General features: G+C 31.4%; 1 protein-coding gene across 1 annotated transcript; it reads right to left on the bottom strand.

Moving 5' to 3' along the window:
- Nucleotides 1–17,868: 17,868 nt before the first annotated feature.
- Nucleotides 17,869–18,399, bottom strand: LOC139849402 (uncharacterized). The gene has a single exon (XM_071839057.1). The coding sequence runs from the start codon at nt 18,397–18,399 to the stop codon at nt 17,869–17,871; it is 531 nt and encodes a 176-aa protein (XP_071695158.1).
- Between the last annotated feature and the right edge of the window lie 6,011 nt (nt 18,400–24,410).

Consider the following 24,410-nt stretch of genomic DNA (forward strand, 5'->3'; position numbering starts at 1 on the left):
ATATATAAGTTTGCCTTTCGTCATTGTTACCGGAGAACCCTTTATATCTCATCACATTAGCAGTAAACTTACCGGCAACTTCATTGATCTTTGACTTTTCAAAAAATCATTATATTTGTCAAAACCCCATCCTGTGTCCATCTGCATCTTGTGACGATAGTTATCATAAAAAAATAAAAAAAACTTCAATCATTATTTTGAATCTCGCAGCGTTTCTACATCAACAGTTATATGTATACATATAACATGTATCTTTTAGAATTATGATCTTCTATTATGAACTTCTGAATAAGCACCCCAATTTACGAAATCAATTCTCGGAGTATTAAAAGAATGGATAAAGCAGCAAAAACTATTGATGACTGTAACAGTCAAAAGTTTGATAATAAAAAAATGGTACGTGGAAAAAGCTCGAAAAAACATCGAAATCTGCTTTCTACATTATAATATCTTCAATATTCCTATGATATCGTTATATCTTCCTTAGTCGTAAATATCCTCAACATTCCCGAAGGTATCTTTATAACATTTTTGTTCGTAATTATCTTCGCTGTCATTCTATCCTTAGTACATCATATCGAAAACTGCTTTGACTTCTAAATTCTAGTGAAACCCTAAAAGTTTTAAATCCTTGGATATTCTTGAGTAATATTGGAATGAAAGCATGAGTTAATGTAATATAATGACACTTGATCAACGTGATTATATTATGGTAAGTCATGCGGAAGTTCTAATGGATTGTGATGATAGTAATGCTTGATCAACCTTACTGTCACCATGAACCGTGTTACTTGACTTGTATTCATCATGAAACATGTTACTTGATTCGAATTCATCATGAAACTGAACTTGACCGGAGAAGGGCATTAATAAAACCATCTGCGTATCAACCTCGAAGAAAATCTCTAATTTTATCATTTCCTCCTTCGATGAAACAATCTTAGACGACTAAAATCTTTCTATTAAGAATCTGAGTTCAAATATGGTACTAAAACATTCTCGATTTCAATTCCAACTATCACCACTCAAATTTCGGGACGAAATTTCTTTAACGGGTAGGTACTGTAATGACCCGGAAATTTACGACTAATTTTAAACCAAACTCTCGATACGATTTAATAGTTCTAACACGACATGCAAAGCCTGTTAGGTTGAGTCTCAAAATTTTTGAACTATTTTTGCACATTCATTAGACCTTCGACTGTTCCCGACGATTCACGAACAATTGTGTGTAAATAAGTATGTAAATATATATAAAGAAATTGTTACATTACTATTACTAGTATTATTATCATTAATAATATTAATATTATAATTAGTATTATTATAAGTAATATTATTATTATCATTAATAATATTATTATTATCATTTTATTTATCATCATTAATATCCTTATTGTTATTATCATATTATCATTTTCTTATTATTAATATCATTATTAACAAATATTATTATCATTTATAATTATTAATATTAGTAGAATTAATATTATTAATAAAATTATATATGTTAATTATTAATATAAATTTTATAAAATCACAAAATAATTGAGATTCAGTTTCATGTACCAAGTTAACTGTATATGATTCATTTCCTGTTTCTAATTTGTACCAGTACAAATCAATTTCACTAAGAACAAAATCTATTAACTATCATAATCTGTTAGAATCAAAATCGGATACAATAATTCAATAAAATACAAAATTGTTAGATATTAAGCTGAAACAGAAACGAATTTAGTTGGACAGCTGCATCAATTTATTTACTCTATATTTTCCCAGTCCTTCTTGTCTGCTCAAGATTCTTCGTGGACCTCAATTAAACACTACAAAACAACTTCAATCAAATTCTGTTAGCCATCCTTATCTGTTCGCTTATTTTTTTTTTTAATCTCCTGATTGAAATTCATGTACTTCATGTCTGCAATTCGTACCCATCGAATCTTCACTTCAATAAGACAATCGAGTAACTACAAAATTAGTTAGCCATCTAATTCACCTTCGCTTTACCTGGATCAATCTGATAGATATCAAATTCAGATATATACAAACTACAAAGACGGAATTATTCCATTCTGTTATCAATCACAATCCACTTGTAATTCTTTTTCTTCATTCCCTGTTCAGGAATTTCATTCTGTCGATTTCAATTTTATTATAAAACAAATTAGATAGGAATCAGTAACAAAAGAATGTACGAATTTGTTACATCTGATTTATTTTTCTTTTCTTCTTTTTCTTGTTTGAAGAACCCTGTCTGCGATCTGTTACATGTCGACTTCACAATCGTCCTTCAAAATCTTGTACTGCATAATCCTGTCTGAATCTTGTTATACGTCCAAATCTATTTTCACTACAAACCAAATCGATCGTACATTGGAATACTATTATAATCATTCACATACAGCTATAAAATCACTACTTCTATTAGAGAGTGAAAGGAGAGAGGGAGAGAAACAAAACAACTTGTTTTTAGTCTTGCTGTTAAAGAAAGATCACCAACAAACAACCACTTCAAATTATTGAAAACGCTGCCGTTTTCTCTCTGTGTTTGTAAACCACCATCCCATTCATCGTTAGACAAACCACTCTAGGCTACCAGCTATTGCTAATTGTCTGTTTCCACTTCTATCTTCGATCAAACATTAGAACCATACACCTTAACCATCGACTATCATCAACCACTTTCTTTCTTAATCTTCCCTTGTGAATTCATCACCACCTCAATCTTTCTCTCTTCGTGAACAATTAACTCACAACACACAACATATATTTCATGTTCCTTGTTTTCATGCTCGACAAACCTCGAACCACCACTTATATTTTCTGTTTCAAAACAAAGACAGCGCGAGCCCGATTAAACCCACATAATCCACCACCTTTCAAACATAACCATAAAAACACTTCATCTTGATCATCCCCCTCCTTCATGAGAACCCGCCATGACCACCTTTACTTTATTTTTTTTTCTTTCTTGAAACGTAACATCGATTTGTCTATTCCCGTTCTACACTCATAAATCGTGAAACTTTTAACCAATTTCAAACCCAAAATCCATCATCAAAAACTATTTCTTTGACACCCACTAAACATAACAAGTTTGCCTGCTGCTGTAACTACTCGACACCTGCTTCTTTTTCTTGTTCGAAATAGCATCCCATGCCGCTGTTTTTCTACCTGAAAACCTTATTGCTACTGCTACCCTTCGAATCCATTCTATGTAAATAAGGTGTTGATGCATGATGATATGCATGATGATAAATGATATGTGATTATAATGATGAAATGAAATATCGTTGTATGATCTAAAAATTTTTGCACACTTCAAGTGGGAAGTCACGAGTTGTTTCTGCTACTACTTATGGTCTTTATTTGAGATATTTAAAAAAAAAATTTAAGGGTGATAATGATGTCGTGATTATGGAAGTATAATAATGAAAGGGGATGCAAAAGTTGATGATGGGTAATGAATTGAACCACTTGGCATATTCTTTTTCCTTGGCCAATGTTTACAAATAAAGAACCCCAACTCCCACTAAACCCTTATTCCATTTAAATTAGACATGAAATAAATGATTAGGAATATGGAAGTGAAACAATGATATGACCGATTTCTATTAGGGTTGCTGAGTTTTTATTATTTTTTTTTGGTCGAATAGTTGTGGAAACCAAACTGACCACGAACATTTGTTTTACTACAATGTTCTTGGGCTAGATACTTGGGATTCTAATTATTTATATTGGGCCAAAGCTTCTATTTTAAGTTGGGCTGAGAGCATGCTAGATTCTCTGATGGGCTCGTATTATATTTTTGAGCCGTAAACCCCTTTGTGTTGTTGGGCCGTTAAATGTTAGATGAATTTAGGAGGCAACTTGGGCTTATTCTAGTTTATTGTTGGGCCAAGTTCTAGAGAGGGTTTAATGAATACACGATGAAGTCATGTGGACTAATTCTGGTATGCGTTTTCTAAATCACAGTAATATAAATAGTTATATGATGAAGATTAGGTGATTAAATGATACATGATTAAGAAGAGATGATGATGTTATGGTTATGTTGTTGGATGTATGTTGATATCGATTAGGTTGAAGAAGAAGAAATAAATGCATAGGTTAAATAGTTTTAAGCGTGCAATACGACAGAAATGAAATGGCAGAGCTATGGTTCAGAGTGTTTATGTTAACCGAGAGATCTCGGGTTCGAGCCCGAGCTGAGACACTTTATTTTTTTAGGGTTTTTATTCAAAGGTATTATTATTATTATTATTATTATTATTATTATTATTATTATTATTATTATTATTATTATTATTATTATTATTATTATTATTATTATTATTATTATTATTATTATTATTATTATTATTACTACTACTACTACTACTACTAATATTATTATATACATAATAAGAAAAATAGGAAATATGATACATATACCATGAATATATTTTATAAGTAATTCTTATTAATAGACTATATTTATAAGTTATATAAATATTAAAAGATATAAAACCATTTTTATTCTTTTTTTATTTTAAACTAATTTAACTTATATAGGCTTAAATATATATTAATATATTTTAAATAAGTGTTTAACATATTTAATTAACTTTTTAATAATTAAAATATTAAGACGAATATGAAAGTATATATATATATATATATATACATAGCAATTAAAATATATATAGTACTAAATATCGTATCGTGAGTTCATTTGATTCCCTTTTACTCTTTACATTTTTTGGGACTGAGAATACATGCGCTAATTTTATAACTGCTTTATTAAATGCTTTTGAAATATATTTTGAACTGCGAATACATGAAATGCTTTTATAAATGTTTGACGAGATAGACACAAGCAAAACATTCCTCGAATAAATTCCCATGCAGACAGAAGTTCTGCGGATTATTATTGAATTATGTGGACATGATAATTGCCACCATTGAATTATGTGGACATGATAATTTCCACCATTGAATTATGTGGACATGATAATTGCCACCATTGAATTATGTGGACATGATAATTGCCACCATCGAATTATGTGACATGATAATTGCCATCAATTAATGTGAATGTTATGTATCGAGAGAATGATTTTTATACACAGGTTATGTGTATTATATTTTGTACACGAGATATGTGTACGGGTTATTAAGCATTTTGAAAAATGATTTCGTACACGAGGTATGTGTACTGTATTTAAAAGAATTCGCATGTACATTACAGGTGGGTATAGGATTTAGGCCCATTTGTACCATGCAATATTTAAATCTTGTGGTCTATCAAAATCACTGAATTTTATTGTTTACAATAAACCTATGAACTCACCAACCTTTTGGTTGACACTTTTAAAACATGTTTATTCTCAGGTCTGAAATAAATCTTCCGCTGTGCATTTACTCATTTTAAAGATATTACATGGAGTCGTTCATGGCATATAGAGTTCAGTACCTCACAATGGGACCATATGTTGAAGACTTCGTCCAGATGGATTATGACGGGTCACTACACTGGGCCCCTCATTGATTTGTGCTGAATTAAATGCATGGCCATGCAACGACTGAATTAATGCAATTGCAGTCTATTTGATTACCACAAATCTCAATCGGGAAACATAATCTTGAACGATGATGATTGACACTTAACCATGTCACACGTTCATATAGATATCTAGAACAAAAGGATGATTGATATAAATCAAAATATAGGAGTGCAACACAATTGACTAGTTGTTACACATGGTGTGTCTCTTAAGACTAACCAATATTATTAATGTTAGTGCAAGTGAGAGTCTGTTGGAAATATGTTCTCGGGTTGGTTACGGTTCAACCGTGATTTGACCGTGTTACATATATTTTGAAGGTATGCCCATGACATTAAATAATATAAAGTCCATTTATCCTATTCGGTCACACACAAAGGCCAATCGTAAATTGTTTGATATGCTTTCAAACCGGGAATTAATTTATTGAACATTTGTTAATGGTTTAATAAATTAAATAAGTATGAGATTTGTTTAATTAATTAGTTAACTTATTAATTAATAATTAATTAAACGCTTTGTAAGTCAGCACAATCAACTTGCACTTCATGTTACATGAAAAGTGGTCTTCATTTTAAAAATCCAACGTAGGCATGCAACCTTTTTAAGTGGAAAGTGGTAAAGTGGTTTATTTTAAAGACATAAGACATGCAACTTGGTTGACTGTGCATTTAATCTCATCATTATTCTCCTAATTTTTTCTCTCTTAACACAACCAAAAAAAATTCTCTCTTCAGTGAAGAGAGCTCTCGGTGGTTAAAAAAAAAAGAAGGATTTGAAAAGAAGAAGGCATATATCAAATAAAGGTTGAAATTTTGGGTGTCTACCATTTAGAGGAACTCTTCTTCGGGTTCTCCACAACAATCTTCAAAGACTACAAAGGTTATAATCTAATCTTTATCTTGTTCGATCATTTAAATTTTGTTTGCTAAAAGTTTTGTACATGGGTCCTTGAAGGAGTATAATTTTGTAAATTTTAAATTGCTTCTGCTAGCTTTGTGTTTGTATCATACTCTAACATAGGGAACTTGAAGAATGAGGTAGAATGATTGTTATAGAACTGGAGATGTTAGTTCTTATGGGTGAAGGTTCAGATCTTGAGAGTTTGAATTTAGAAGATGAAGAATCAAAAAAAGAAGTCGGATACATAGGTAGAAGATCAAGATGATTGTGTTGTAGAAAATCAAACTAATTTTGAAGCTTTGAACTAGAAAGCGATGAATCTAATTAGGATGTGCTTATCAGAAAGTGATCGAGAGAAAGTTTCTGGTTTGACAAGAGCTAAAGACATTTGGGATAGACTTGAATAGGTTAATTTGGGTAAGGATAGTGAGAGTGGTGATAATTCTGCGTTTCTTACAGATTCTTCAGAGTCAGAGGATGATTTCAACGATAGGAAGAAGAAAAACTATTTTGCTTTAATGGCTGAAACTTCTTCATCAAATAGCGCTCAACAGGTATTTTCTGATTCACCCACTAAATGTGTTAAATGTGTTAAGCTTCAAGTTACAGTAGATAATTTAAACAAGTGTTATGGTGAGATGCATGACAAATAACACGCAAACCTTGTAACCAAAAAGATTGAAACGAATTAAAAGAGGAAATTAAAGTTTATAAAAATTATGATCTTAAATGTTATAACTTTGATATAAATCAAGCTTTAACTAAATGTGTTGACATAATCAATGAATTGAAAAAGGAAAATGAATGTATTAAAGCAGATTTTGAAGCTCTTTCCATTAAAATGAAATGTTGGGCAAGTGAATCTCAATGGAATGCAGTAATGGTAGAGTTAAACGATCCCAAAGGGAAATGAAATGAATTAATAATTAAGAGAAAACTGTGTCTACTTGGATAATTCACTATCGATATGGATTGTTCTTGTAGTTATTACCGATTGTTATGTCCTTAATATAGTTGTATGACTTCTCACAAAGTTCAAATCAATTAAAGTCAGTAAACTCACATAAACCTTCTCCAAAAGATTAAACTATTTTGATAAAAACTAATGAGACTTTGGACTAAACTCACGTAAAATCCTAACTATAACAATCACTTGAAATAGTTACACTATTATGTAGTTCACAACCCTTTCAATTACCAATTAAACCAATGACAAAATCACTTGAAATCACTTATCTAATTGTCTAGATCACCTAAGTGTTGAAGCATAAATTGCATCTCAATTTAACTCACATTAAACGATTAACAACCTATGTAATTGAATTAAAAATGTAGAACATGAATAACAATGGATCTTTAATCAAACACAATTAATTTCAATCACAACACATTAAATCCAAATGATAGAACAATCCAATCACAAGTTTCACATTCAAGTAAACACTCAAACTATTTAGCCTAACATATTAAAGTTGCAAGAAAGAAAGCAATAATCAAAACAATAAGCATTCATGATTACAATGATAAAACTAATGAATGAATCGAGTACCGAAAGTGATAAATGATGGAATGAAATTAAAAGATGAACTAATCTTCAATGGTATGATCCAAGTTTTCAAAAAGATCTCCAATTCGTAGCCTAAAAACTGCACGCCCTCATTAAGGTATAAACCTCGTCTATTAATAGTTGAACAAAAAGTGACCGGATCGGGCCCACGTCATGACCGCGATTGATGGATCGCGACCGGGATACATACCTGCATCGCGACTGTGATTGGTTGATCGCGGCCGCAATTTGACTGTTTTCGATTCCTCCAAGTTCTGTTGATGTATTACGGTCGGGATCCACCTAGTTGCGGCCGTGATCAGCTCCAGACTCAATAACACTTTATTTTTTCGCGTTTAATCTTACTTTGAGTTTATGTAAAACCAATACTCAGCCGGAAACAACCAAAATATTAAACCAAAGACCTCTAGAGCTAAAATCATCATTTTCTCTCAAATTACCACAAAAGTCATCAAGTCTTCGCAAATAAATAACAATAAAGACCCGATATCGCGATATAATATATGTATAATTTGAGAGATATCAGAGAAGAAGATGTACTGTAACTTGATTAGTGTACTTGATAGTCCTATTTTCCATCAATTTCTGTGTCATGATAATTCGTTCAAAATATGGGAAGCGTTGAGAACATTCAATAAAGGAAACACTGCTTACAGAGCTAAAAAAGGATTAGAATTGAAGGCTGAGTTTGATCGTTTTCACTAGTAAGTAGGTGAATCTGTTACAGATTTGGTGGAAAGATATTGTCATTTACTTGCTGAACTTCATAAGCATAACGTAACCATTGAAGAGAATGTTAAGACAAATGTAGTCTATCCTGATGCAAGTAGGAGAACAGGTTCACCTGTTAATGATGAAATTCCTACAAAGAATGTAATGACAAATGTTTTCTATCCTGATGCAAAGCGAAAGAATTTCAACAGGTCAAATTCTCCTGTGAAAAGTAAGGTTCCTAAAAAGGATACCGTGACAAATGTTTTTAAGTCTGGTGATCAAAATAAACCTGTTGAACAAAAGATTAGAAAACCTTCTGAGAGAACACATCGATGATAATATTTTTCATAAAACAAACCACGTGTCAATCATTCTGAATCTGTGAAAAATATCAGACAACAAAAGAGTGATACCCCTCCTACTAAAATTTCAAAGTTAGTGGTTTCTCATGATGAAATTCCTTCAGACTCAAATGGCAAATGGATGGAATTCCAAGCTATGGGTGTTGATGGACAACCTACTGCCATTTGTGCGTGGGTTCTCATTACCAATTAATTATTTAAAATTTATTTGCAGGGAACCTGGGTACCTGCAAATAACACCTGGATAGTGGATAGCGGCACTTTGACATATATGATAGGACAACTTTCTTTGCTATCAAATGTTTAACCTATCAGAGGAGGTTATGTTTCTTTTGCTGGAGATAAGGATGGTCACATTACTGCCCAAGGGTTGTTAAGGAATGAAAAGTGAGCTTCGACAAAGTAAACTACTGTCAAGAACTTTCAAATAATTTGTTGTCGATTTCGTAAATCTGTGAGAAATATATCAAAGTTGCATTTGATGAAGATTACAGCTATATTCTAACGCCAGAATTTTTGATTCCACCAGAGATGATTCTAATGAAATCTTTGAAACAGGCTGATCTGTATATGCTAGATATGAACATTACAACTTCAACTGCAGCATGTCATCAAGCTTTTCTTTCAAAGGCAACTGAACAAGAGTCTATCACTTGGCACAAACGCATGGGTCATCTGAGCTTACAGAAAAAGAATCACCTTATTGATAATAATCTAGTGGAAGGTGTTAATGTTTGATCTTTTTAGATTCCAGATACATGTGTACCTTATAAGAAAGGAAAACAGCGTAGAAAAGATCATAAGTTGATCAAGTACAATCCAATCTCTGCTCCACTTGAATTTTCGACATGGATCTATTTGGTCCAATACGTTTCGAAAGCATTGATGGGAGTAAGTACTGTATGGTTGTAACTGATGATTATTCAAGATTTTTGTGGGTAATGTTTCTGAAAGAAAAATCTGAGACTTGTGAGAATGTAAAGGTGCTAATCAACTGTAACGACCCGTCAAAATCTCTATTGACTCGGTACTTTATTCATTGATTTCACAGTGAGGTTTTGACCTCTATATGATACGTTTTGATAAAATATTACATTCATTAATTAAACAACTTTCTAAACATAGAAAGTTATAAACATGTGGGCGAATGCTTAAGTATATGAAAATCCCCAAAATACATAAGTTTTAATAATATAGGTTGACATCACAGTCAAAATTATTTATTACACAACATAGTTTTGTTTCGAATGCAATAAACTTTAAACAAAGTATGAGAGACTCCATGCAGGCCACAAGCACATCATAGCGGAAGCAGTCTAAGGACCTGATAATAAAACATGCTAAAAAGGTCAACACGAATGTTGGTGAGTTATAGGTTTAATTGCTCTAGTCATAAGTATATAAAGATGGACCACAAGATTTCATCAAAAGTTTATCAATAGATTCTACGTAACAGAGCACCCTGGTAACTAAACTTAACGCTATAATAATAATTACCCCTGCTGTTTTAATACACGCAAACCAATGTGTCGTAAACTCAAGTAACATACGTCCGTTTATAGGCTAGTGCTCTAGCTCAGATGGGGATGTCAAGCCCTATGGATCCATATACAATTACTCGCGCCCACCAGTCCACATCCTGTGTACTGGCAGTTACTAGTTACCAAAGATAAAGGGATTTTCGGTTCAAACTCAGTGTATAATTAAGTATGTACTTGTGTCCATTGCATATAAAATAAAGTGCATGTATTCTCAGCCTAAAATATTTAAAGCATTTAAAAAGGGATCTATAAACTCACTGTTCAATTTTGAGATTCAATATTGTAGGTAAATTGCGTAGACGTAATGATAGTGGATGATTGTATGGTTGGTCTTGGATTCACGAACAATACCCTTGTTTCTTTAGTTTTAACCAGCTTGAAACCCGATATAAAAACACCTGTGTATAACCCGTTTACAGTATATAACCACTAATCTTGAAGTTTAACTTTAAAATTATACAGAGTAATTATATACGAATATGTGTGTTACTAATAATAATATGGAGTAAAATATATTTGTATGTGTTTAAGTGTGCGAGTTTTTCAACTGAAATAACATCAATTTATAGGAGATTTTTATAGACAGTAGCTCGTGAAACAACAAATAAAGCAAGGTCCGTGACTCAAAAGTAACCAACACTTTTTGACTAGCAATAATAACCATCCGTGATTTAAAAAAAAAACCAAGATTCATGACTTTTAAATTTTGTTTATAATATAACACTTCTTACAACTTAATTAATTTGGATTTAATTCTTTCATGTGTCTTCTCATAAATTGACATATAATCGACCCCATATAACATCAATAACTTTAATTTAATTATTCGGTTCCTGTTTTCCACATGACCACAAGCCAATGAATGTGGCCTGCCCCTTTTTCTTTATGTAATAGAATTCAACTTTAGATACGTTTAAGTTAAAACTTAAATAGTTTCTTTTTACTAATCAATAATTATAAATCAAAAAGACAAACGTGAAAGTGTTCACGTGAAAGTAGTACACAAAGTTCATGATTTGAAATTTTATATTATTATATATATATATATATATATATATATATATATATATATATATATATATACACACATATATATATTTTAAAAATACTATTTTCTTTTATTTTGTTTTTTAATATATATATATATATATATATATATATATATATATATATTCTAAAAATATATTTTGTGACGTCGTAAAAATATATTAACATTTTGGAATATAAGTTTGTACGTTTTATATTTGAAACACGATATATATATATATATATATATATATATATATATATATACTTGAAAATTAAATAAATTAACAATATAAAAGTTATCTTTTCAAAACTAATTGTTTTCAAATTTCTTTATGTATATTTAAAAATATTTTAATAATAGAAATTACTATATCGTACAATGTTTTCATATTAGAATTTAAATTACGTAATATATATTATCGGGTTTCAAGTTTTAAATTACAGTTTGTTCGTAAATCGTCGGGAATGGTCAAAGGATACATGATTGTGTAAACTAGTTCAAAAGGTTTTAAGACTCAACATAATAGGTTCGTTTATCATGTCGGAAACAATTCATCCTGTAATTAATTTAATCATGCGAAATTTTCTGGATCATCACAGTACCTCCCCGTTAAAGAAAATTTCGTCCCAAAATTTTGAGTAGTACCTGTTTTATAAGCGATATCAGAGAACAAATGTGGATACTTTTGCTTCATTTGATCTTCACGTTCCCAAGTAAACTCGGGTCCTCGTCTAGCGTTCCAACGAACTCTAACTATTGGTATTTTGTTTTATTTTAATTTTTTAACATCACGGTCCATGATTTCAACAGGTTCTTCGATAAAATGGAGTTTATCATTAATTCGTATTTCGTCAAGAGGAATTACGACATCCTCTTCAGCTAAAAATTTCTTCAAATTTGACACGTGAAATGTGTCGTGAACACTACTAAGTTCTTGCGGTAACTTTAATCGATAGGAAACTGTTCCAATTCTTTCCGTGATTTCAAAGGGTCCTACGTACCTAGGACTTAGCTTTCCTCATTTAGCGAATCGTACAACGCCTTTCCAGGTTGACACTTTCAACATGACTTTGTCACCCACTTGAAATTCTAGCGATTTTCTTCTTACGTCAGCATAACTCTTTTGAAGACTCATGGCCGTTTTCAATCGCTGCTGTATTTGAATGATCTTTTCGGTGGTTTCATGAATAATTTTTGGTCCAGTAAGTTGTCTTTCTCCTACTTCGCTCCAACAAATAGGAGATATGAACTTTCTACTGTAAAGTGCTTCAAATGGCGCTGCGTTTGAAAGGACCCGTTCATATACATTATAAACGATTCACAATAGTTGATTACATTGCGAGGTATTTGACCTCTATATGATACATTTTACAAACATTGCATTCGTTTTTAAAAGACAATCTTTCTTTACATCGAAAATTGACAGGTATGCATACCATTTCATAATATCCACTATCCAACTATAAGGCAAATGAAACTCACGTATGTAAATATGGTAAAACAGTTAATAAAGCATTTGCATGTATTCTCAGCCCAAAAATGTAAAGAGAGAAAAAGGGCAAATGAACTCACCATACTGTATTTTGTAGTAAAAATACATATAACGACATTGAACAATGCAAGGTTGGCCTTGGATTCACGAACCTATATTACGTATATATATATTTATATAATGGTCAATATCTATCAACAATTTAGGTCAAGTAGTAGTGTATCACAATCCTAATGCTCGAGATTGATATGCAAAAGTTTAACAAAAGTCAATTTGACTCAACACGACTTCCAAAATCTATATATGTTTAATACATAATTTAAATGTTGTTGTTTTATATATATCAAATTTTATTAAAGTAAACAATATAGACCATTTATTAATAAAAAGTTATATTAAAGTTTATATATAATAAAAATATACTTTTATATATCTCAAGTAATAAGATTTATAAAGTTCACTTAAGATCATAAAAATATAGTGGCATGTATTATTAATGTAATTATATTACGTGTGATAAAAATATCTTTGTATCACGTATTCATTTAAAATAACATTGACAATAAAGTTGTTTTAATTATTTTTAATAATAAAATAATAAAATAATAATAATAGTAACAATATTTATATTTACTAATGATAATAATAATTTTTGACAATAAATAATAATCTTTTGTAATAATATCATTGTTGTAATAATAATACTATTTCAGATAAAAATATTCTATTTATGTTAACGATAATAACAATAAATAAAAATGTTTATATGAGATTGGTAACTTTATTCGAAATGATAATCTTGAATAATAATAATAATAATAATACTAATATTTTATAATCAACAATAATATTTATCAAAATGATAATTTTAATAAAAAAAAAATGATAGTTTCAATGCAAATGATACTTTTAATAATAATAACAATAATAATAAGTTGATAGCTTCGATAAAAATATTAATTATAATATTAATAATAATAATGATAATAACGGCGATAATAACGACGACATAATAATAATAAACAATTTTAACAATGTCACTTAAAATATAGATAATTCAGTTGACTATATCTTTAAATCCATTCATCGAAACTATTCGATATCAAAAGGAAAAGTTCTTAATTTTTCACTAGCTTTCCAATGACATGCATATCTTATACCTTATTTCATCCCTAGTATAACAACCTTTAAGATTCAACATAACTTATCTAAGGGCAATATCAAATGTACAAGCATGCATAATCCTATTTTCTCGAGCACTAGTCAGGGATACACTATTCATGTATAAAAATTAATTTGCGAGTACTCACGTATCAATATTGAGGTTCAATATTGTAGGAAGGTTACGTAGACGCAACGGAGATGACAAACACTAAATTGACCTCACGGGCATACCCATGAACCATACCCATCACCTCCATAGCCATAACTCATAATTTCCTTAGCCCTATCCTACACGATATCTAGTTTTAAAAACCCATTTAAGATCACTCGGGCAGCACTCCGTCGTAGTATTTTATGTATAATACTAATAATAATAATAATACTCCTAATTATAAGATTAATAATATTAATCTTAATATTTATAATAATAATAATTATAATATATATATTGAGAGGATATGTGCGAGAGATAGATGAGAATGAAAACTGAAAATGAAAAACACAATTGCGTTCGTTTTAAAGATAGCTGGAATCCACTATTCTTCCTACCGACACTTCGTTTCATCTAAAACGTATTACACGTTTAACTCTTATGATATATAATTTTATATATTATTTAATATATAATATATTTAATCTTTAGAATTAATTAAATATTATATTATATTTACGCTCATGGTAAAAATATAATTTTTACAAAAATGACATGGTCGTGCCCCACGACTCATGTACCACTTTCAGTTTTTCGTGCGCACTTTCGTACGTTTAGAAAACTAGCCTTTTATGTTACGTGACGTGTACCTTTTACAAAAATTAGACTTACATAACAATAAATTACCTTTATAAAAATATAACTTGTGAAGTTGAGCGTTGTGGTCATTTCCTTCTATAAATTAAAGTCTCGTTGTTTGTCAAAATATTTTATTTTAAATTAAACATTTTGTGACACGTACCTTTATTAATAACTAGACTTAAATTAATTAAAAACTAACCCACTCAAAGTGTAACTTAATCTTTTGAGTGTTTTGGTCATTTACTTTTATAATTCATAATCTTGTTATTTATCAAAGCCTATTTATTAATATTAGTGTAAATCAAAACGTTTCAATGATTAATTAAGATATCAAAATATATACCTAATATGTAGGTTTGTTATATTTATTAATAATACAATAATTAGATTTTCCAAAACTAATAATAGTTTAAAAGTTTATTTTAAATTCGTTTAGAAAAGCTTATAACACGTAACGTTTACACTTTAAAACTTAGGTCGATATAATTTATTTATGCGCCAACGTTTTCCTTAAACTTTCTAAATAAAATATTTTAATATCGATCGAATCAAATAACCAGGTTCTATTATATCGAAAAACGTTTTCGCACGTTTGAAAATAATTCAAACTAATATTATAGAATTCATTTCTCCACTAGCTTTTGTCTAACCCTTAATAATAACACTTTTGTTCTTACCCGTGATTACTTTACCAAATATTCCGAATACCGTTAAAAGTAAGAGTTTTCAATTCAAAGTAGACCTCATAACAGAGACTCGTAATCTTAATTCAATGTATCTGATAATTCAATCATTTGGTATTATCTTTTAATCTTGTCGATAAACTTACATCGAACAAATACATTCATGTAACATATTATTCATTCAATACCGTGATAACATTTCCAACCTCATTAGATAGATCTCAAAGCTTATATTCATATCAACTAATCCGTTCAATGTTTTATAATATGTGTCAATCTAATAAGCACACATGTATATATATATATATATATATATATATATATATATATATATATATATATATATATATATATATATATATATATATATATATATATATATATATATATATATATATATATATATATATATTACACGTAATTGTTCGTGAATCGTTTGGCATGGTCAAAGGGTATTTAATTAAATGAATATAATTTCAAAACTTTCGAGACTCAATCATTACAGATTTGCTTATCGTGTTGGATACATATAAAGATTAAAGTTTAAATTTGGTTGGAAATTTCCGGGTCATCACAGTACCTACCCGTTAAAAGAAATTTCGTCCCGAAATTTGATAGAGGTCATCATGGCTAACAGTAAGAATGTTATTATGACGAATGTAAACGGATACATAGAGTTTTATCATCATTGGGTAATATAGGTAACCCAATTTGATTATTCAAAGAGTATAAGTGAAGCTATCGCAAAAGAGTGAAAATGAATAAATACAGGTTTGACTTAACCGGCAGCGTATTCAAGATTGATTTCCGGAATTTAAGGAATTTAGAAGAAATATTCATAATAAGATTTGATTCTTCGATAATTAAGGAGATTCAGATCTTCTTTGCTCAAACGCGCTAATCTGCTTCGATTGCTCTGTCGGATATTTTTCCTATAAATCTGCCTTCTCCATTTTCTTAAGACTCACACCTTCTATTCTTTCTTCCTCAATTCATACATTAAAGTGTTTGTTAATATGCTTCATCCCATCCTAATCCTTGATATCCTCTTAACTTTTATATCTGTCATTCTTCTTTTTAACCTGTCACCGGAAGAATCTATTTACTTCTACTATACCCTAGGGTTTATAGTGTTTCTAGTTTTTCCGTGTCTTTATGTTGCTATTTGCATTGACATCTACGGTTTATAATTTACGGGTGGTTGTTGGGTTTTATATCATCCCTTATACCTCGATGTCCTTGTATCTGTGTTCCGTAATCATTGTCATCCACAGTTAATGTTCTCTCCCATTTACTGCGTTTTATACCCCAATTTCTATTTCGGAGTTTTGTCCTTTCGTTTCTTCTTCTTGTGATTAATTAGCTCTTGTAATGGTCCAGAATTTGTAGGTATGGATTCCAGAATGAACATAGTAATTGTTCTAAGATGGAAATTGAAAGGGTACTATCTTGATTTGTCAAATTACCAGAATACCCTGAAAAAGACCGAATCATCAAGAAATATTTTCTTAATATGTTTAGAGATTAGATAGAATGTCAGAGTCGTGTAAATGACACATGATAACGGTATATTCTGTGAATCATCACGTTCCATTAGAAACTCAACATGAATTACTGCAATATAATGACGTTGATCAAGTGTCATTATATTACTGCAATGTAACTGGAATAGTCAATAATATTCTATATATAATCCTTGCGTTTGGAAAATATTCTTGAGCCTCATTCAAATGCATCAAAATATCTGAAGGATTCTTAAATTCACCGGCTCCTATTATGTCAAATGACTTCAACTCCATATAAAGTTCATGACCATCGATATCCAATTTTCCTTCATACTTGAGTTTATTTTCCAATTCATTACAAAACAACTTTAGATCTTTGTCTTCCCTCAAGTTATGTGGAAATAAGAAACCAAATAACTTATCATAGTTTTTAAATTGATCAAATCTTGTTTCAAGAGAAAGAATAGCTTTATCCACATTGTATAAGAAATAATTTACTCTAAAAGCCTCTTCAGGTGTAAATGAAACGTCCTGGCTACTTGAACTCTCATCAGATCTTTTTTTCCTACGAATCAAACGTTTTTTCTGGAAATACTGGGTCAATGTCCATTTTAACTGCAATCTCCTTAACTTCATCAATAGCTTTTGTAAAACCATTTTCTCTATAACCTTTGAAGTACTCAAGCAATCTGTTTATTTCTTTGATAGCAATCTCGATATTCATATCTTTCGATTGTAACTTTTTACTCACAATGTTCACCTCGTTTAATACTTGATACCAAATGACAACTGATACTAAAAAGTCAAATTCACCAAGTTCTTTTTCAGCTATTGAATTTGCTTCACTAGCAATTGCAGCATCTTTATCTTTTTCTCCAACTTCAAGTAAAGCTTCTCGTATGTCTACAAGTAGCGTTTTAATAGCTTTAAGACACTCAACACGACTTTCCCAACGAGTTTGAGATAATGGCTTAACATTCAAATCTTTAACATTATGTTTCAAAATTTCCCACCGATTAATAGAATTATGAAAAATAGTATATATACGTTGAATCTGTCCAAAAAAATTCTTTTCCTTAACACAACTATTAGCCATATCACATAATGTAAGATTAAGTGAATGAAAACCACAAGGTGTGTAAAATGATCTAGCATTCTCCTTTAAAAATCTCATTTGCACTCCTTATGTAACACCCTGAATTTTGTGCGTCAGGAAATGTTCGTGAAAGTGTCAGAAAATGTGTGCACCAGAAAGCGCCACAAAAGGTCTACCTAATACTTATGCATTTTCAGAATTTACATCAGAATCAGGACTTGTCAGAATCAGTCCCTGTAGCTCAGAATCTGTGAAGACGTGTGTGCGCGCCGCGCACTCTAAGTGTGCACGCAGCTCACTCTGCCTGGCGACAGATTTCTGTTTTTTCTACTTTTGAGTTAAATGAAGGGCGTTTTGGTCTTTTCACTTAAGAATGGATATGTGGCCATATTAGCAGTTTTAGATCCAATTTTGGATCACTTTCACATCCACAAACACTCTCATCAATCTTAGAGAGAGAGAGAGTTCTAGAGGGAGATTTGGGGTTTTGGAGAAGAAGAAGCTTGAATCGATCAAAAGCTCGAGTGTTAAAGTTGTTCATCTCATTCTTGGCCACGTTTTGATAGTTTTGGTAAGCTCTAACTCCAGATTTAATTGTTAAGCTCCTTGTTCTTGTTAGGGTTTGAACTTGTTAGGGTTCTAAACCTCATTTCTCATGAATTTGGGGGTTTTGCTATATGTTTTGTGTAAGTAAACCCGATTATTGTGGGTTTAGGGTTTGAGGACAAATTTGTTCATGGTTTGGGTGTTAAATCACTAGATTATAATGTGTTAGTGTTTTGATGTTCTTAAAGAACAAGTTACTAGTCGGAATGGGTGTTGACTTGGTTTGTTGTCAAATTAAATTTTGAGTCAAGAATTGAAGGATCGGGTATATAAGTGTTTGATTCAAGTGTTAAATGATGTTTTGGAAATATAATCACTAGCCGTTAGTAATTTTGGGCGTTTTGGGGACTTATGTCAAAATGGGTTAACTTTGATTGGGTCGAATTTGTTAATGACACTAAATTGGATCTAATAGATTTTAAACACTTTTGTTAAGTGTTAAATGACGTGTTTGAATGAAAGAAATCATGGATAGTGATTTTGGGTTAAATGGTGTCAAGTATAATTTTGGTTAAATTGTACTTGTTTGAATGGGTCGGAATTACTACCCGTAGTGGTAATTGGTGAAGTCCACTTTAGATGTCTAAATGGGCGGTTTGTGGAGGTAGGTATAAACCCTTGGTTAAGGGTGTTGGAGTCGAATTCTCTTGTAGAGAATATATGTTGATTGTTTGTATATCTATATGCATATATAGGTAAAAGGTTTGCTCGGTTCCGTTTGGAGGCGATTTACATATATGACTTGTGCGGGCATTTTGAGGTGAGTGGAATGATTATACATGTATGTATACAATGTATCTATTTGTAGGGCGGGGAAGGGGCCGGGGTATATGTTGTCTATACCACCAAGAGTTAGTGATATATTTCGTTGTACACTAACGATGGATATTTTGTTGTCCAAACCGACCAAGAGTTAGTGATATATTTCGTTGTACACTAACGATTGTTTTGAACCGATATTTCGTTGTCCGTATCGTCTAGGGGTTAGTGATATATTTCGTTGTACACTAACGGTTGTTATTAACACCGGTGGGAAATTCGAAGTACCATTCCCTTGTATTATTGGTTAACCATGGTTACATGTTGTAGTGTAGCATATTATATTATTCGGGTTATATATATGCTATCGTTGTGCTAGCTTGTGGTATGCTATGTATACTGCTAGCGTGTATTAGATATTTGCGTAAGTGTTTGCAAGTAGGTATATTATATATGTATATGTATAATTATTGCATTCACTAAGCCTAGGCTTACCCCTCTCGTTGTTTACCTTTTTACAGGTATCGTGTTATGAGGCTAGCTAGTCGTTAGACTAGATGTGTAGGAGCGCTTGGGCTCAACGGGGTAGCTATTGGATTTTGGACGCGGATTGGGGATTTGGTAGTCCCCGGGATTATGCTCTTGGTATCGGGTTGGGTTATAGAGTCCTAACTCGTCTAAATGTAGATTGGGTTGAACTTGTATTTTTATACTTAATGGTAATTTGGGCATATGTGGGCCCGATGTCGTAAAACTCGTTTTATTATTGGAACGTGTTAGTTTTACTTATTGTAATATGTTGTGAAAGCCATTTTGTCAAATAGTGTCGGGAAGTGGTAGATCTTTTTGCGTAAAATGAACATTTTGATCAGAACTGTCCAGGCCTATGTGCGCGCCGCGCACATAAGGGGTTGCGCGCCGCGGACTCCACTGTTTATTAAAAAAAATATTTTGCTGCGTATTCGGTGGGATAACGGGTTGAGTCATTACAAGTGGTATCAGAGCGTAGTCTAAGGGAATTAGGTGGCCTTGAAATAGGTGCCTAGTCTTAGACTCATTGCCGGTTGTGCGTTATTTGCGGGACTTGTAGGAATACGAGTTGAATTGAGATTTGTTAGTGCCTTAGAGTAGGTGACTAACTAGGACTTGTTTTTGTCCAAACTGTGATTATGTGGGACCTTATTTCGTGTGTAAATTAGTGCCTTAGATAGCTAGTGCCTAATGTAAGTAGGCGAACTTGGACATTGTTTTAGCGATAGTCACCTAGGATGTAGGTTGACTTGTGGTTGTGGTATACTTGTGTACATTTATTATTATATTGTATATATGTGTGTATATACAGGTATCTTTTGTACGGTATCCTAGGGATGAATCTATTGGAGAGATTCATATGTTTAGCGGTTTTGAGTGATCAAGTTCACGGTAAGGACTTTGGTCATTCGAGTACTAGGAGTTATCGCGTGTTATTTTGTGTGAATGTTGCGTCAGTCCGGGTAAAGTACTTTGCGTGACCATCTGGAAATGGTAAGGTAAGCATTTGTAATAATGACCAATCACCATTATTACGAAAGTGTATCTTAACCCTAAGCATGACATGACAAGTACCGAACGGAGGAAACGTGGCATGGTTTGGGTAGAAAGGGACGAATTAGGAATCTTTTATTGGTTCCTAGGATATAGTAGTCTCGAGTGATGTGCTTGTTTTCACATTAGGTTCTTTGTGAGTCGGGAAGTGTACGATGGATTCGGTTAGTTAAGTGAGCGGGCCAACTCACGAGTTTGGTGAAATGTCCCGTTCTTATTGATTAAAAACGTTCCATATTAATTGATTTCGTTGCGAGGTTTTGACCTCTATATGAGACGTTTTTCAAAGACTGCATTCATTTTAAAACAAACCATAACCTTTATTTCATCAATAAAGGTTTAAAAAGCTTTACGTAGATTATCAAATAATGATAATCTAAAATATCCTGTTTACACACGACCATTACATAATGGTTTACAATACAAATATGTTACAACAAAATAAGTTTCTTGAATGCAGTTTTTACACAATATCATACAAGCATGGACTCCAAATCTCGTCCTTATTTAAGTATGCGACAGCGGAAGCTCTTAATAATCACCTGAGAATAAACATGCTTAAAACGTCAACAAAAATGTTGGTGAGTTATAGGTTTAACCTACATATATCAAATCATAATAATAGACCACAAGATTTCATATTTCAATACACATCCCATACATAGAGATAAAAATCATTCATATGGTGAACACCTGGTAACCGACATTAACAAGATGCATATATAAGAATATCCCCATCATTCCGGGACACCCTTCGGATATGATATAAATTTCGAAGTACTAAAGCATCCGGTACTTTGGATGGGGCTTGTTGGGCCCGATAGATCTATCTTTAGGATTCACGTCAATTAGGGTGTCTGTTCCCTAATTCTTAGATTACCAGACTTAATAAAAAGGGGCATATTCGATTTCGATAATTCAACCATAGAATGTAGTTTCACGTACTTGTGTCTATTTTGTAAATCATTTATAAAACCTGCATGTATTCTCATCCCAAAAATATTAAATTTTAAAAGTGGGACTATAACTCACTTTCACAGATTTTTACTTCGTCGGGAAGTAAGACTTGGCCACTGGTTGATTCACGAACCTATAACAATATATACATATATATCAAAGTATGTTCAAAATATATTTACAACACTTTTAATATATTTTGATGTTTTAAGTTTATTAAGTCAGCTGTCCTCGTTAGTAACCTACAACTAGTTGTCCACAGTTAGATGTACAGAAATAAATCGATAAATATTATCTTGAATCAATCCACAACCCAGTGTATACGTATCTCAGTATTGATCACAACTCAAACTATATATATTTTGGAATCAACCTCAACCCTGTATAGCTAACTCCAACATTCACATATAGAGTGTCTATGGTTGTTCCGAAATATATATAGATGTGTCGACATGATAGGTCGAAACATTGTATACGTGTCTATGGTATCTCAAGATTACATAATATACAATACAAGTTGATTAAGTTATGGTTGGAATAGATTTGTTACCAATTTTCACGTAGCTAAAATGAGAAAAATTATCCAATCCTGTTTTACCCATAACTTCTTCATTTTAAATCCGTTTTGAGTGAATCAAATTGCTATAGTTTCATATTGAACTCTATTTTATGAATCTAAACAGAAAAATTATACTTTTATAGTCGGAAAAATAAGTTACAAGTCGTTTTTGTAAAGGTAGTCATTTCAGTCGAAAGAACGACGTCTAGATGACCATTTTAGAAAACATACTTCCACTTTGAGTTTAACCATAATTTTTGGATATAGTTTCATGTTCATAATAAAAATTATTTTCTCAGAATAACAACTTTTAAATCAAAGTTTATCATAGTTTTTAATTAACTAACCCAAAACAGCCCGCGGTGTTACTACGACGGCGTAAATCCGGTTTTACGGTGTTTTTCGTGTTTCCAGGTTTTAAATCATTAAGTTAGCATATCATATAGATATAGAACATGTGTTTAGTTGATTTTAAAGATCAAGTTAGAAGGATTAACTTTTGTTTGCGAACAAGTTTAGAATTAACTAAACTATGTTCTAGTGATTACAAGTTTAAACCTTCGAATAAGATAGCTTTATATGTATGAATCGAATGATTTTATGAACATCATTACTACCTTAAGTTCCTTGGATAAACCTACTGGAAAAGAGAAAAATGGATCTAGCTTCAACGGATCCTTGGATGGCTCGAAGTTCTTGAAGCAGAATCATGACACGAAAACAAGTTCAAGTAAGATCATCACTTGAAATAAGATTGTTATAGTTATAGAAATTGAACCAAAGTTTGAATATGATTATTACCTTGTATTAGAATGATAACCTACTATAAGAAACAAAGATTTCTTGAGGTTGGATGATCAACTTACAAGATTGGAAGTGAGCTAGCAAACTTGAAAGTATTCTTGATTTTATGTAACTAGAACTTGTAGAATTTATGAAGAACACTTAGAACTTGAAGATAGAACTTGAGAGAGATCAATTAGATGAAGAAAATTGAAGAATGAAAGTGTTTGTAGGTGTTTTTGGTCGTTGGTGTATGGATTAGATATAAAGGATATGTAATTTTGTTTTCATGTAAATAAGTCATGAATGATTACTCATATTTTTGTAATTTTATGAGATATTTCATGCTAGTTGCCAAATGATGGTTCCCACATGTGTTAGGTGACTCACATGGGCTGCTAAGAGCTGATCATTGGAGTGTATATACCAATAGTACATACATCTAAAAGCTGTGTATTGTACGAGTACGAATACGGGTGCATACGAGTAGAATTGTTGATGAAACTGAACGAGGATGTAATTGTAAGCATTTTTGTTAACTAGAAGTATTTTGATAAGTGTCTTGAAGTCTTTCAAAAGTGTATGAATACATATTAAAACACTACATGTATATACATTTTAACTGAGTCGTTAAGTCATCGTTAGTCGTTACATGTAAGTGTTGTTTTGAAACCTTTAGGTTAACGATCTTGTTAAATGTTGTTAACCCAATGTTTATAATATCAAATGAGATTTTAAATTATTATATTATCATGATATTATC

Source organism: Rutidosis leptorrhynchoides, chromosome 5 (genome assembly GCF_046630445.1).
Source record: "Rutidosis leptorrhynchoides isolate AG116_Rl617_1_P2 chromosome 5, CSIRO_AGI_Rlap_v1, whole genome shotgun sequence".
Lineage (NCBI taxonomy): Eukaryota > Viridiplantae > Streptophyta > Magnoliopsida > Asterales > Asteraceae > Rutidosis > Rutidosis leptorrhynchoides.